Genomic DNA, 15,516 nt, shown 5'->3' with positions numbered 1-15,516 from the left:
ATTGCAGCAACTGAGGATTAAGCAGCAAGTGAAAGGCTTTATACGAAGCCGGAAGTGTGCATTACAATTGAAGAATGCAGAAATTCAGATTAAACAGCGCTTTGATTTATATAATACACTCAAATCATCAATCCTTTTGAGTGGCATTTGGCGCCGCCTATTGATTTTTCACACAAAATCAAGTGAGGAGTTAGTTGACTTCGGCAGGCAACGCGAAATTTCCTTCTTCACAGCCAGCACAGCCTTTGGCGCGCTCTCGCACAGCTGTGCGCCGCGTTTGCTCTCAGGTGCGCTCTCTCAGGAATAAGTGTGTGTGTGAGTGTATGTGTTGCTTGGGCTCACACGCGGCATGGCGCGGCGTTTTGCCATTCAAAACAAAGCCGACCCGCTCGTCACACACTTCGGCCCCTTGGCTACCCATTTTTAGGCGACAACAGTTGACTTTGACACTTTATTGTTATGAGTCTCGATATGGCGGCTGTTGTTGGGTTTTCTTCTCATCTGCTTGTTGACATTGTTGCAGTTGTTTTTGTGCGTTCGTAATTGTAACGAAGCAACACGATATTTTTGTTTACACCTGTAGTTTTTTCAATCCTTTTAGTTTGCTTTTTTCATTTACGTCTTCGACGATTTGAATTACAAGCGTTGGTTTTTTTATGCTTTTTTCGGTGATCCCCTTCTAAGGGCTTGGTAGTCACTTGTCCTCTATTTGCCTACAAAGTTTTAATGTCGGCAATTTCTGTTTACATGGAAGATTTTTTTGTTGCATTTTTGCTTACTTGCTTCGAAGACACTTGACACTTTTCTGCTGGCGATTCGAATGGCAACAGTTGGTTGGCTACACTCGTAGTGGTAGTAGTTTTGGTGTTGAGGGCATTTGGCACTGGGCTGCCAGTTAAGTTGAGGGTGAATGACATGCAATTATTTCGATAATTTAATGCGACTGTTACTTGCACTTTACCATGACAACTAATGTAGTTTGACTCTTGTGCATGTATGTGTGTGCATGGATAGGTTTGCGAATGTGTATGTAAGCATTTTCAATGTTGCTGGCTTAAGGTAAACAGCACCTTTTTAACACACTTTAAGAAAATTGTTCGTTATTTCATGAACTTAAGCTATGCGGATTGCAGCGCTTCTTATGGAGTTTCTCAGTAGTCACTCTGCGCGTCCTTACTATGTATTTTTTTACATCTTACATTTAACAAGTAATTAGTCATACATTTATAATTCCTTTTTAAAGCTAAAGCGTCCTTTTAACAGTCCTTCTGGTCACGTGTGGATCGGTGGAGTTCGAGGGATCTTCTAATGATGACAAAATCTTAGCTCTCAAATTTTGTGGGTGTCCACACAGGGCACTCTGCGAAGTATGCATGCCGTGAGACTTGGAATTATGAAACTTCGAGTCTTTTTTGCATCAGCTATATGGAGGATGAGGTGGAAACATCTCAACACATTTTCCTTAGGTGCTCTGCTCTCGCGTGACTAAGACATATTGCTTCTCATTTATTTCCTACGCCTGCTGATATAGCAGGCCTTGATATTGAAAATCTGATGAACTTCATCAGCATCAAAAAGCGGTTAACACAACCGCAAATCAGTCATCGTTCGTAATCCACAAATACTCAACCCCACCTGCTTCCCCCCTCCCTCTTCTTCCTCTACTTTCATTCTATAGGTTTTCTTCATCTTATTTACTTTGCAATGGCATCACAAAGAATGAATTTGATTTTTTCGTCCAAGTGAGCCCGCTCTTAGGGCAACCATTATAACCTAACCTTAGTCTAACAGGCTGCGTAGTCATCTGCGAATTCTTGCCCCTTCTGCGACCAATTTCAGAATACTCGAATGCACCTTCTCCTGGAATACAACGCTATAGCGCGGAGAAGGTTGAGACATCTTGGCCAACTGCAGCCAGAAGAACGTCAAACCAACCGAGCTCTATCTCATCTTAATAAGGGAACTGGGTCTGGATGAGGTACTGTGATGAATAGAGAGCACAAAACACCATCAACAACATTTTTATGACGCCGGTCTTGTTTATTTCGGACTTCAACTTGTACCTCAATAAAAAAAAAAAAAAATTATAATAATAATGCAGAAAGCTGCCGTCTAACTCATGCACTCAAAGAATAACAACACCGAGATCTGAAAAAATTATCAAATAGCCCAACTAAGACAATTTGTCCACATCCACAAATCCAATCAACACAAAAGTAATAGTACTTGCTGGTAAAAAGAATACGAACTGGGTTCAGAAGTAACTACTCATACATAAATTTGATGGAAGATCCAAACAGGGATAAGAAAAAACAGTTACACTTGGCTACTTGGCAATAAATATCTCAGATGTCAAATGTATAAAGAAATAATAGATTACATGATAGCTAAATGACAAATTCTCTCAGGCAAAAACATATCACAATTTTGCCAACCAACGCCCATTGTCTTCTAATCATTTGGTTCCTGGCGAACAGTAGATAAAACTCATCTGTTTTCTTAGAGTTCCTCTGCCAAAGTAAATTCGCAGTCTTTGTTGTTTTACTGACTAAACCCATTCATTTAGCTATGGTAGATTCTGTTGTAAAACATCTCAATTCGGAGTGATTAGTGCCTCGTGATCATTTTACACTAAATATGCAAAAAATCTCTTGCCATCTTAGGTAGATCTGCTGATGAGCTGACAAGACAGAGAGCTTCCTCTAGAGCATCCGAAGTGGTAGCAGTGGGCTGCCGCCGAAGCGTTTACAAAAGGGAGATTCTCCTGCAATTCCAGAAGGAGGCTGTTAACAGATGGACCAACAGCGATACCTGCAAAATAGCAAAAGAAACGTGGCCAGTCCAGAACTAACGAGCTATTAAGAAAGTCAAGAACAGACGTCTGCAGAATTACGTCAACAATAACCGACCATTGGCCTATCGGAGATCATCCTAGGAAAATGGGCTGGCCGATTAACGAGGAATGTAGAAGCTGCAATCAAGAAGATTCTAGGGAGACAGTCTTCCATTATCTGTGTGAGTGCCCAAGTCTGGGTGCTCTATGACATAGAATGCTGTAGGAATTTTCGATGATTAACTTGAAAGAAATTGCAGAAAATAAAGTAGATAACATAGGCAGATTCATAGTCAAATTAAGATGATTCTACTTAAAAACAGCAGGGGCTCTGCAAGTGCTGTTTCGAAATGCTTGATCTTTTGTGCTAATTGGGCCTGGGCTGTGTCGCTCAGACAGCATCTCTACCAACCGACCAACCAGGTCAAGGTTGAAAGCCCATTGCTGATATGAAAACTCATAAAAAGTGTTTCTTATAGCGTTTTCTGCTCGGCAGGCAGCGACACCCAGTTCCTGGGAATGTAATTTCTTAATTATACTGCAGTACTTTTTCGACTCATTATTACAGGGAAAGAAGACTTCGTTATTAGCAACTAGACCTCACCTATAAGTACAGTAGTAAGCCTTCTTGCTTGTCAGTGGATATTCACTTTCCTACAGCGACCAGTCAAAGCTTCAACATTCTTCATGCTGATATCTCTTAGAAGACTTTTATTTTGTCTTCTCGAATTTATGGGCAGCTATTGTAGGAGAAGCGGATCCTTAGTCATTGTTATTGTTGTAAGACTGTTAATTTTTTCCATAACTTTTTCTGGAATGCTGCTGAAGTCACAGTCTTGGTATGGATGTAACTTCGATTTGTACAGGTAGCGGATAACCGACTGCCGTGGGAACGGGTGATCTTCAGTTTCAGTAAATCAATTCTTAAATAAATAATCCCTGGGAAACCTTCTCTAATATCTCTTAGAATCTCCACTTGAAAAATGCAGGTATTATTCTTCAGTATCTTCAATACTCTTTTTCCTCTGGACTGGAACCCGCAAGGGAGCCGCGGTCGGCCAATGATCACTTGGCGATCGTCGATGTTGCGCGAACCAGAAGTGTACGATGGAAGAGTCTTGCCCTACGCTCCCGAGCAGAATGAGCAAGGATATACAAAAATTTTTCAGATAGCAAAGGAATAGAGAGAGATCATACGATTTCAAGCAGTTAAACTGAGTCTGGTGCAAAATAAAACAAATGGGGCCTTTGGTACAGCTACTAACATTCTGAAGCATTCCTTTTTTTTAGGTAGAGACCTAGATATTTTAGTTTTATCGCTGGTGATAAATAGCAATTGCTAACTTTTAATCTTTTGCGTTTTCAGTAAAATTATAAAACAGTTATAAAAATTTGCGTATAACTTTTCAACTCAACGGTTAATTTTGTGTAAATAAAGTGAAAGTGAGATCTGAACAGACAAAAATTGAAGTGCATTACCGCTAGCGCAAAAACTTGTTCATAGCGTCTCGCAAAAGTGTGGCAAATTATAAGAAATGTCTCTCAAGTGGAGCCCCCCACAGCGTAAGAAAACACTTACCAAGGGGGGCTCCAATACATTACTTTCCTCAACTTCACCGCCTACAACAAATACCGTAAACCGTTCCCCAGTCAACACAATGGGCTCCTACCCTTCCATAGCCGGGGCATCTAAACTAACCACTCCAACAAAAACCACCACAGCCGGTAACTTTCCACAGAATCACAACGACAAATCTCAGAAACAGCAACAAGATGACCAACAACAAGCACAAAAACAACACATCTCAGCGCCACTTAAATTGAGCAGTGCAAAAAATTCACTCAAGCGATCGACTACAAACGAAAGTACGAATAGTTCAATGCAGTCCGTATACTCAACAAATTCAACGAATACATTACTAACGAGCCGAGATGATGACGATGATGAGTATGCGCTCTATCATAAATATGGCCATCATCACCACCACCATCATCATCATTCACACCACGCGCATTCACATGTTGTTGGACGAGGAGTGGGTGCAAGTGACAATGGTGCCGGCGGCAGCCGAAGCAATGCGCCGGGCAAACGCGGGAAGAAGCCGAATTGGGGACCGCGGGAGCGAGCTGGCATGAGTTTTCTGATTGTTATTGCATTTTTCGGCGTATTCGGTATGATCGTGCTGATGGAGGTGAGTAAAAGTAAACCATAAAAAGAGTAATAAAAATAATGCCGCATTTTTTTTTCTCATACATTCGTACGTATGACTGGCGAGTTCAGATCGAGTTCTCTACAAGAAGGATTCAATAAGTACCCGCGCTAGAAATGAAGACACCATTTTTAATTGTTCCCTTTAAAAAGATGCATTTCTCCCAATGCTGCGGCCAGCTTTCTAACCACTCCAAAAACTAGGATTTCTCGAACACTCCAAAATATGCCTGTGTCTGGGCTTTGACTTCCACGTTTGAAGTACATTTTTTCCCCGCGAGCCATTTCTTTATGTTAGAGATTTTCGGCAGCAAATCATAACGCATTTCATGCATTTCGTCGCTGCAGCTCCGGCGTTATCATGGTGAAACGGTACCTTCTTTTTCCCCAAATGCGGTCGTGTTTCCTTTAATTTTTTTGTGAAACGGTCCAATAACTCACTGTAGTATTGTCGAGTGATCGTTCCTCCCTGAATCCATGAGAATGACGTCGTTCACATCCCAAACAATCGACGCCATGTCTTTTCCGACGGATAGGATTGTCTTCGCCTTCTTTGGAGCAGATTCATCGCTAGAAATCCATTGTTTTGATTGTTGCTTAGTTTCTGGTGTGTAATGGTGAATCCAGGTTTCATCAACGGTGATAACTCGACGCAAATATTCCTTCGGATGTCGCTGAAATTGCTTCAAACACTGCTTCGAAATTGATAGCCGCACCCGCTTGTCGTTGCTTGTGACCAATCGCGGCAACCATCGGGCCGACAATTTTTTCATCGCCAACTTATCATGGAAAATATTACGTTTGAATGGTAACTACGTCTGTCGGGCGTCTTGGTTGTTCCTAATCAAAAACGGATGTTCACCTACGTTTAAATTCGTTGAATCAATACCTAATTTTGGCCATAGATGGCGGAGCGTCCCCGTAGACAGCATCCAACTTTGCTTTTATCTCTTCGCATTTTTTCTCATTCAAAAACAAAAAGCGAATTACCGAACGAAGCTGCTATTTTTCCATCTTAGCGAAAATCACGAAACACGTCTGACTCGAATAGCTTCCATATCCAAACTAAGCTATTAATCAGTTTGAAATTTGTTTTGCCGTCGTTTGATAGATGGCAGCACAAGATGCTAATACCAACTTTCCTCAGAAACGCCCTTTGTCACCAAGCACGGGTACTTATTGAACCGCCCTCATAAAATTCGGATCACAAGTCACAAGTATATTTTTTATCTTTCTTGAGCCTGAAAGACGTAACAGAGCCTGTGGAGCTTGGAACTCAAAACGAGAGAACCTTTAAGTTTCTCGTAGCATACCTTCTGACCTTTATCCATCTTTATGTCACTGGTTCTTCCAGTTTCTCTTTGAAGGAAACTTCATTCTAAAATTTTTGTCGAAAGCGATTATAACTATACACTTTGTGCATTCGAAAAGTTTGCAAACGTCGGGATTAAAGTAAATGCAGCTCCTGATTAGAGAACACAGTTTAAGCATCCTTCGACACTACTTTTATTGGTTTGATCACTTATTTGAACTACTCCTGGAGTTGTGTTGTTGTTGTTGTTGGTGGTGGTAAAGTAACATCCTTGACCTAATATAAATTCGAGTCATTCCGGTAATGTGGAACCATCTATCGTGGCCACAAGTTTGGTTAGGTTACATGGGAAATAACCTTTCTTTGTCAGTGAAAGGAAAGAAGGCCACTGAGAGGAAGGAAGTTGGGGGTTATGAAAAAGAGCAAATTGTGACTAGATTCAGATAAGATTCTATTAACCGCTTTGTACTACTGATAAAAGTCATCTTACCGTTACGTGAAGAAATAGCGAAAACTATTGAGCCAAAGCCAGTTGTCCCTTGACCAATTGACTGTGACCAGAAGCGGAGTTTCTGGCGACCGCTGTTAGCGATTTTGTTGGTGCATGACTACCATTTCAGAGTGCGAAGGTTGCAATCTCCGTGCATGAATATCAAATGCCTGCCTCTGCAGGCAATGGCAAACCTCCGAGTGTATCTCTGCCATGAAAAGGTTAGGTTAGGTTAGCCTGGTTAGCAATAAGCCCCGCATAGACCTTTTGGTCCCTAGCGATACCAGATGGAGACCGATCCCTGCCATGAAAAAAAAGCTTCTCATAAAAATCATTTGCGAGTGGGATTAAAACTTTAGATCCCTTCACACAAATTGAAGAAGGAGCTCTGCCAACAACCTAACACAAGCGTACGCGCCAATTATTTTTTTATTTTTTAGAAGCGGAGTTTCTGCATAGAAAAAATGCCTCTAAGAAGTGCTCGATATTGAAAAGAATTTACGCAATTAATATCACTAAAAGAAGAAAGGTTTTGAACTCAGCAGGTTTCGATAGTATCTTAAACTTACTTTCTGATAAAGAAAAAAAACTTTTTTAAATCTCACATTAGTAACCAACAACCTGCGCTGAACGTTAGCAACAAAGTTCATAATATCATTTTAATGATTTCTATAAGTCACCTGACATTTTCTACACTTCTCACTTTGGAATTTTTTTCTACTCTTTCCAGTTTCCATATTTTTATTTAATTATGACTTGATAATGCATTAGCATACTTTACTTGAACCGAAAACAACAAAAAAAAAACACAGAACAACAATATTGCATTTTAATTGTAAAATAATGTCGCACATTTTTTCTCTTCTTTTCCAAAACTGCTTCACTCATCCACCTCTGGTTGGCTCTGGTTCCTTGTTGCTGCCAAAGCTGTTCATGATCGACGACCGTTCTCGCGTCGGGATGATGGTGGTGCGCCATGCAAATAACTTTGGCTCACGTTCGGGTGATTCAATGCCCGATTATGATAATGTGAAGGTAAGTTTTTGCTATGGAAAAACCAAAAACAAATATTTAAACACTCTGGAAGAGCAAACTACCAGAGGCCAACGGCAAAAGGGCCAATATTAGAATCACTGACTGACATAAGCAAATGCAGCATTAATATTATTCATGCATGCGAGCGTGTTTCTATATATACAGGGGCGTGCAAAAAAATATTAATACATAAAAGAAAATTGTTTCAGCCTAATATTTTTCTGTTGATTCTCAAACGAAAATATTTTTTATATGGAAATCAGTGAAAATATTATATGTAGTTACTGTTGAAGCGATGGAAAAACTTTCTTAATGCCTTTCATGGAGGGTGAAGGCTAAAAATACAGCATTTTTACTAATGAAATAAATGAAATACGACATTTACGCTTTTGCCACTTCTCAAATATAGGGTTAGGTTAGGTAGAGCTGGCATATCTGTAAAAAGATCTCACTTTGACCTCTTGGGTCCATTGTGTTACCAGTAACTCTCAATGTAATATAAAAATGTTTTATCATTCAGAGTAAAGTTCCCTTGGCGTTGCCAGAATAACTCATGATGGATCCATTCGAAAAAAAAATCTATTAGATATATATAAATAAGAAAACTTAAAAAATTAGAAAATGAATTTTAGAAAAATTTGGTATTACCATTATTATTTGGTCATAATTTGCCTTTATAACTTTGTTTTGCAAAAATAACTCTGCAAAACTTTAACAAGATCGGCTCAATATATCTTCAAAAATCATGCCTACCATCTTAATTGAAGCATTCACAAGAGTATCTATCATAAGGGTCCAACGCGTCTTGGCATTGATCCACAAATGGATGGACCTTCAGTTTTATGCCGCCTCCGAAATGTAGATGGGTTTTTATAAGAATTTTTATGCCGAGGGGCGACCGGTATTAGAGACAACGACGATTGATTGGACCGCTCGGATAGCATGGGATATTCCCATGCTACGCGACTTACAGAAATTGTGGCTCTATCCTTTTCTTAAATTAAAAAAAATGGGTTACCGGGAGAAATATTTTCAGACAATTTTGAGATGAAGATGACCGAAGAACTGCGACTTCTATTTCTTTTGTGCTGCTGCAACCGTGTGCCGGTTTTTTCCGAATTTAAAATAGCGCGATATCTGTTCCTGTCCCCATTAACACCTTCGATATTCTTGCCTTGCATTAGCCAGAAACCGAATGCAATGCCTGGCGGCTCTACAATATGACAAGTTAGAATGCCTTTCGGGGTGTGAGCTTCAGGGCTTTCTTAGATTTGTAAAGGATGTAGGCTTATTACAAGAAATCCACTACAAATCCACTGGTACCAGTAAGGACAAATAGATTTATGCGATGCCTTTCAGCCGACCTAACCTAACTTTTTACAAAAATATTATATAAATATTTCGATCTGTTAGTAATATTTTTCAATAAACTTTAAAAAATCCATTAAAACTTATCGAACGGTTTTTAAGTTAAAGTATTCGCCTTGACTATAGGTAGGTACACGAGTGACTCGCTCTTATTGTCGAATAACTCGGAAGCCATTTATTTAGTTCATTTGAAATTTTGAGGAAATATTTTGGAATCATTCTGCTACAAGAAAAAAATATATAAATTGAATGCAAAAATGATTTTTTTTTAAGTTCTAAGACTCCTAAAGCTTTAGTTCGAATCACAGGAATTTCGAATACTCAGAAAAAGTATATTAATTTTTTTTTTTTTTTATTATGAATAAATTTTATTTGCAATCTATCAGTTGACAATCAGCAAATTTTTTAAATATAAGAATTATGGCTTAAATATAAGAATTATGATAGGATTGATTGCGCTCCATTGAGATCAATCAATATATTGTAAAACAGTTGTATTCGCTACAAATCAATTATGTTTCCTCAAATCTGTTTGGGAGATCCAAAATATGAATTTTTTTAAGGCATGCTATTGTGTAGAAGATTTCTTGCTAGTAAGTTTTCATGGTACGACAGTCTGTCTAGGTATCTTCGAGAGGCTTTGTTGATTTCATTTCTAATATAAGGTACATTTAAGTCTTTGTGAATTTCGAAGTTAGTTATATACCAAGGAGCACCAACAATGCTTTGTAAAGTCATAGCCTGGTATCTTTGCAGGATTTCAATGTTTGAGTCACTCGCTGTTCCCCAAAGCTGTATTGCATATGTCCATACTGGCTTTAAGATAGCTTTGTAGAGCAGTACTTTATTTTCGAGACTAAGTTGTGATCGCGAGCCTAAGATCCAGTACATTTTTTTCGTTTTAAACTTGAGTTGTTTATGTTTCTCTTTAATGTGGGTTTTCCAGGTCATTCTTTGGTCCAAATGTACTCCGAGGTATTTGACAGTTTCACTTTCAGGTATGGTAGAGCCATTCAAAAATACGGGAGGACAAATCCCGGTTCTCAAAGTAAACGTTATCTGAACAGACTTCTGAGTGTTAACCTCCATCTTCCAATTCTTTAGCCATTTTTCAACCATATTCAGTTGTTGTTGTAGGTGAAGTGATGCGTCATTACGATTACAATTTGTGGCAATAAAAGCTGTATCATCAGCATATGTTGCAGCATCTATGTTACTGTTAATCGGTAGATCAGCGGTAAATACTGTGTATAGAACGGTGCCTAATACGCTCCCTTGAGGAACTCCAGCATTAATTGAGTACAACTCTGAAGATTCATCTTTTTCATGGACATAGAACGTACGACCACTAAGATATGACTTTATAATTAAATAGTAAGGAGCTGGAAGCCAATTTTTTATTTTATAGAGTAACCCTGAGTGCCAAACTTTATCGAGTGCTTGCTTGATATTTAAAAATACCGCAGTGCAATACTGTTTACATATATTCAAAAGCATCCTTGATAATTTGAACAATTCGGTGGCATTGCTCAGGAGTCACATGGACCCTCCTAAATCCAAACTGACGTCCAGGTATTATATCGCAGTCCTCTAAAACAGGTAACATTCTTCTTAAAAGTATCTTTTCAAATACCTTAGAGAAGGTCACCAGCAAGCTAATTGAACGATATGAAGACGGACAGTGCTCTGGTTTGTTAGGTTTCGGTATCATGATTACCTCGGCGCATTTCCATTGACTTGGGTAGTGGTTGAGTCTAAGCATCGCATTATATATATAGGTAAGAGGTCTAATACATTTTGGAGGCAGGTTCTTTATGGTAAGTCCATCAATTTTGTCATTGATAGTAAAAAGTCAGCGCCAGGGATTTATTGAAAAGTTTTGAAAACAAATTTGTTTTTTATTTAGTTTCGATATTTGTTTTTTTTTTTTGGAAATATAGAAAATTCTCTTAGAAAAAGTATCTAAATCTAAATTTAAAACTATTTGGCTATTAAAAAAGAGTTCAGCAAATTTTCGTCGAAATATTAAACTTTTTAACCAGAATTTTTAGTAAAATTTCGGGTATGCAGTTTTATAGCCTAGTAAATTTTGGTGAGATAAAGTACATGTTTTAAGTGGCTTAAGAACCACTATAATTTTCGCAATTGTTTTTTGCTAACTGTGCTGGGTATTTTCTGCCACATAAAAATATGTCGAGCATGTGGAAAATGGAGAAAATGCACAAGACAACGTGACTTTTTAGCTACTCCAGACTTGCACTTTATTAGACCAACGTTTTTTGTGCTATATAACTGCATACTCGATTTTCTTTTTTTAATTCTGACTAAAAATTTTGAAAATTTGTTGAATTTTTTTAGTTTTTACACAGTTTGAAATTTGGATTTATGTAGATTTTGGGTTTGAATGAGCTATAGTTTAATAATAACAAATCTGAAAGTTAAATGAGAAACAAATAAATTAACAAAACTTGTCAATAAGTCTCTGTACTATAGCTATGAAACGCGCTGTACTCATATACCATACATGTATGTATGTGTGTAAGCGTCGAGCTTAAGAAAGAGCGATGTGGTTGAACAATATTAAAATGCGCTGCAACAATAGCAAAAGTTAAGCCTGGCAGAGTTGCAGCGCAGCGAGTTTGAGTGTTGTTTTTTTGCTTTTGGATTTTCGCAGTAAAAAACATTGCAGTAATTCGAAATGGAAAAACAACAACTGAACAACGCGGCAACTGCAAGGAGCGGTAAAGCGCCGCGTCGCACTGACGCTGAAAATTATGCAAAATCATAATTCAACAGCAGTTGTAGACTTTCTCGCAATGCATTGCATGTAGTTGTTTTTGTAATTCTGTCCTTACTACTTTTATTGCTTTTATCGTTTTTAATGCTTTTTGTTTTCATGCCACCTCCACCTGTTACTTTATACCCTTTGCGCTCAGCTCACCTGTGCGCAACGAACTCCTGACCCAACGCGCCGAGTTGTGTTTGCGTGTGTGTGTGTGTTTGTGCAACTATCTGGCTGCATAGATTCCTCTGTGTAGGAGTATCGTGGGATAGCACAACTTTTTATTGCATTAATTTCACTTAATTTTTATTTTTTATTTTTATTTTATTGTTTTTTTTTTGCTTCAGTTTTTCCACCTGCATCAAGCTTTGCTTGCCACTGCCCCGCTTGTGAAAAATGGATTTGCATTTATTAATAAAGACTGTGAATGGCAAAATGTAGAGCCAAGTATATGTATTTTACAAAAGCTAATTTCCTTTTAACTCTTTTTATCTGAATTATCAACATTTTTTTTCTTGCCATTCGAAAACTTTGGTCGGTTTTTATGTGTGAGAAAATGTGCTTTTATTCATGGTTGCAAAAAGTCTACCATTCATATTTCGGGTACTTAGCATCCCAACAATGTGAATTGTTGCAGGTTGTGTTAAAATCGGTAATTAATGCAAAACCAAGAAATACCCGTAATACAAACATACATACATGGCTGTGGGTAGTTGTATATGTTATGGCAAGAACAAATTGTTTTGCATAAGCGCGAATTGATTTTATTGTTCAAAATTGTGCAGGAGATCAAGAATTCATTGACATTTTGACATTCGCATTTTCCCAACAGGCTTCGCGCACCTTATTTCAAAAATTCTGGTCATATATGTACATGGCAGAAATAAACTGGGGATTCTCTATTGAGTGGCTGTATACGATCGCTCGAAAAAAGTCCTTTACTATCGGAGAAGTTGGAGTCATAATCGGAAACTTCAAATTAGGTTCTTAGTTGCATAAATGAAGCGAGATAGATATGGTTAGGTAGATAGATATGTACATCGAAATGCTGAGAATGAAGAGAAGAGTTGATTTAGTCATGTCTGTCCGTCCGTGCGCATGATAAACGGATCAGCAATGTATATATTTTAATGGGCTTAGTACAGGTATTACTCTTTATCCAAGAGAGCTTGGTGAAATGGGCAAAATTTATATGAAAATTTAGTTTGAACACCAAAAAAGATATACCGCCTCAAATCTCGCGATATCACCGTAAAGTGTGACTTCGCCTATGTCCGTTGCTGGTTGCCGTATTGAGCGATTCCGTTTCAAGTGATCCAAGTATTTTCAACATTATCGTAATAGGACTATGAATAAGTTCGTGCGGTTTTACAACAGATGGCGTAACTTGATTATTATTCCATCGATCCACATTTCCAAACATTCATTGGAGAGCTACTGTCGTAAGGCACAAACGTCAGTATAAGTTTTTTATTTGAAGCGTAAACAACAATATTTTTACCACACTTGAAAATGTCGAATTTCGTGCCAAATAATGTGTTTTTGCGGGGAATTCTTCTTCATTATTTTAATATGAAGAAAAAAGCAGCCGAAAGTCATCGTATCTTGGTGGAAGTTTATGGTGAGCATGCTCTATCTGAGCGAACGTGCCAGAAGTGGTTTGCACGCTTTAAAAGTGGTGATTTTGGCTTGGAAGACGAAGAACGCGAGGGTGCGCCGCCAAAGTTCATGGATACCGAATTGGAGGAATTGCTCGATCAAGATCCGGCTCAAACGCAAGAAGAGGTTGCAAAAACTTTGGGAGTTGATCAATCAACCATTTCCAAACGTTTAAAAGCCATGGGAATGATCCGAAAGGTAGGCCATTGGGTGCCGTATGAATTGAAGCCAAGAGACGTTGAACGCCGTTTTATGGCATGCGAACAACTGCTTCAACGGCACAAAAGAAAGGGTTTTTTGCATCGAATTGTGACTGGCGATGAAAAGTGGGTCCATTACGACAATCCAAAACGTCGGGCAACGTATGGATACCCTGGCCATGCTTCAACATCGACGTCGGCGCAGAATATTCATGGCCTGAAGGTTATGCTGTGTATCTGGTGGGACCAGCTGGGTGTTGTGTATTATGAGCTACTGAAACCGAATGAAACGATTACGGGGGATGTCTACCGACGACAATTGATGCGTTTGAGCCGAGCACTGCGAGAAAAACGGCCGCAATACGCCGATAGACACGACAAAGTTATTTTGCAACATGACAATGCTCGGCCACATGTTGCACAAGTGGTCAAAACATACTTAGAAACGCTCAAATGGGATGTCCTACCCCTCCCGCCGTATAGTCCAGACCTTGCGCCATCCGATTACTATCTCTTCCGATCGATGCAACATGGCCTGGCTGACCAGCACTTCCGTAATTACGATGAAGTCAAAAAATGGATCGATTCGTGGATTGCGGCAAAACCGACCGAATTTTTCACAAAGGGAATCCGTGAATTGCCAGAAAGATGGGAAAAAGTAGTAGTAAGCGATGGACAATATTTTGAATATTAAATTTGTAACCATTTTACGTCAATAAAGTTTCAAATTTCGAAAAAAAACCGCACGAACTTATTCAGAGTCCTATTATATATAATATATATTTTTGAAAGTTGGTTTATTTGTAGGCTTGAGAATAATAAATAGGCTGAACAAATTAAAAACAACAAATTGAAGTACAATTTTTTTCTATGTTTTTTTTTATGTACAATTTTTTTTTTAACTTTTTAAAGTGAAATAATTTTTGTTCTTTTTAACATTTAAAGACTGTTTGTTTTGGAATTTTTTCAGAATAAAATATACATTTTAAAAGTGTTTTTGGAAAAAATTTTAGTTTTGTGTTAAATTTTTTTTTATGGAGTACTTTTTAATGTTTTTAGGGTAAAATATACTTTAAAAAAAGTGTTTTTGGAAAATTTTTTAAATTTTTTGTTAAACATTTTTTTAAAGAATTGAAGTATCTTGGTTCTTTTAAACGCTTAAACATTTTTTTTTTTTTTTAAAATTTGATATTCGTTAAACATTTTTTTATACTTTTATAACGTGAAATATTCTTGGTTCTCTTTAACATTTAAACATTTTTTTGTAATTTTTTTTAAAATACTTTTTGAAAATGCTTTTTGGAAAAAATTAAAATTTTGTGTAGGAAGTTTTTTTTATAGAATTTTTAAAGCGAAATATTTTTGGTTTTTTTTTAACATTTAAAGTTTGTTTTCTGAATTTTTTAGGATTAAATATAGTTATTAAAAATGTTTCTGAAACAACTTGTTTGTCAATTTTTTTTTGTGGAGTGCTTAAGGTATTTATTTCGCTCTTTTTAACATTTAGCGGTATTTTTAGGCCAAAATATATGTTTTTTTAGTTCTTTTTGGAAAAAATTTAAATTTATTTAACAACATTTTTTTATAGAATTTTTAAAGTAAAATATTTTCTGCTCTTTTTAACATTT

General features: G+C 37.6%; 1 protein-coding gene across 2 annotated transcripts in view; it reads left to right on the top strand.

Moving 5' to 3' along the window:
- The first annotated feature begins 4,309 nt into the window (after nucleotides 1-4,309).
- The window catches only part of LOC128864555 (uncharacterized), a 28,633-nt gene continuing 17,426 nt past the window's right edge, over nucleotides 4,310-15,516 (top strand). For both annotated transcript variants that reach the window (XM_054104276.1, XM_054104277.1), the window contains exons 1-2: nucleotides 4,310-5,025; nucleotides 7,772-7,879. In XM_054104276.1, the coding sequence (XP_053960251.1) occupies nucleotides 4,369-5,025; nucleotides 7,772-7,879 (765 nt within the window). In that variant the 5' untranslated portion in view covers nucleotides 4,310-4,368. The remainder of the gene's footprint in view (nucleotides 5,026-7,771; nucleotides 7,880-15,516) is intronic.

Source organism: Anastrepha ludens, chromosome 5 (genome assembly GCF_028408465.1).
Source record: "Anastrepha ludens isolate Willacy chromosome 5, idAnaLude1.1, whole genome shotgun sequence".
Taxonomy (NCBI): Eukaryota; Metazoa; Arthropoda; class Insecta; order Diptera; family Tephritidae; genus Anastrepha; species Anastrepha ludens.
This window is presented reverse-complemented; position numbering and strand designations above follow the sequence as displayed.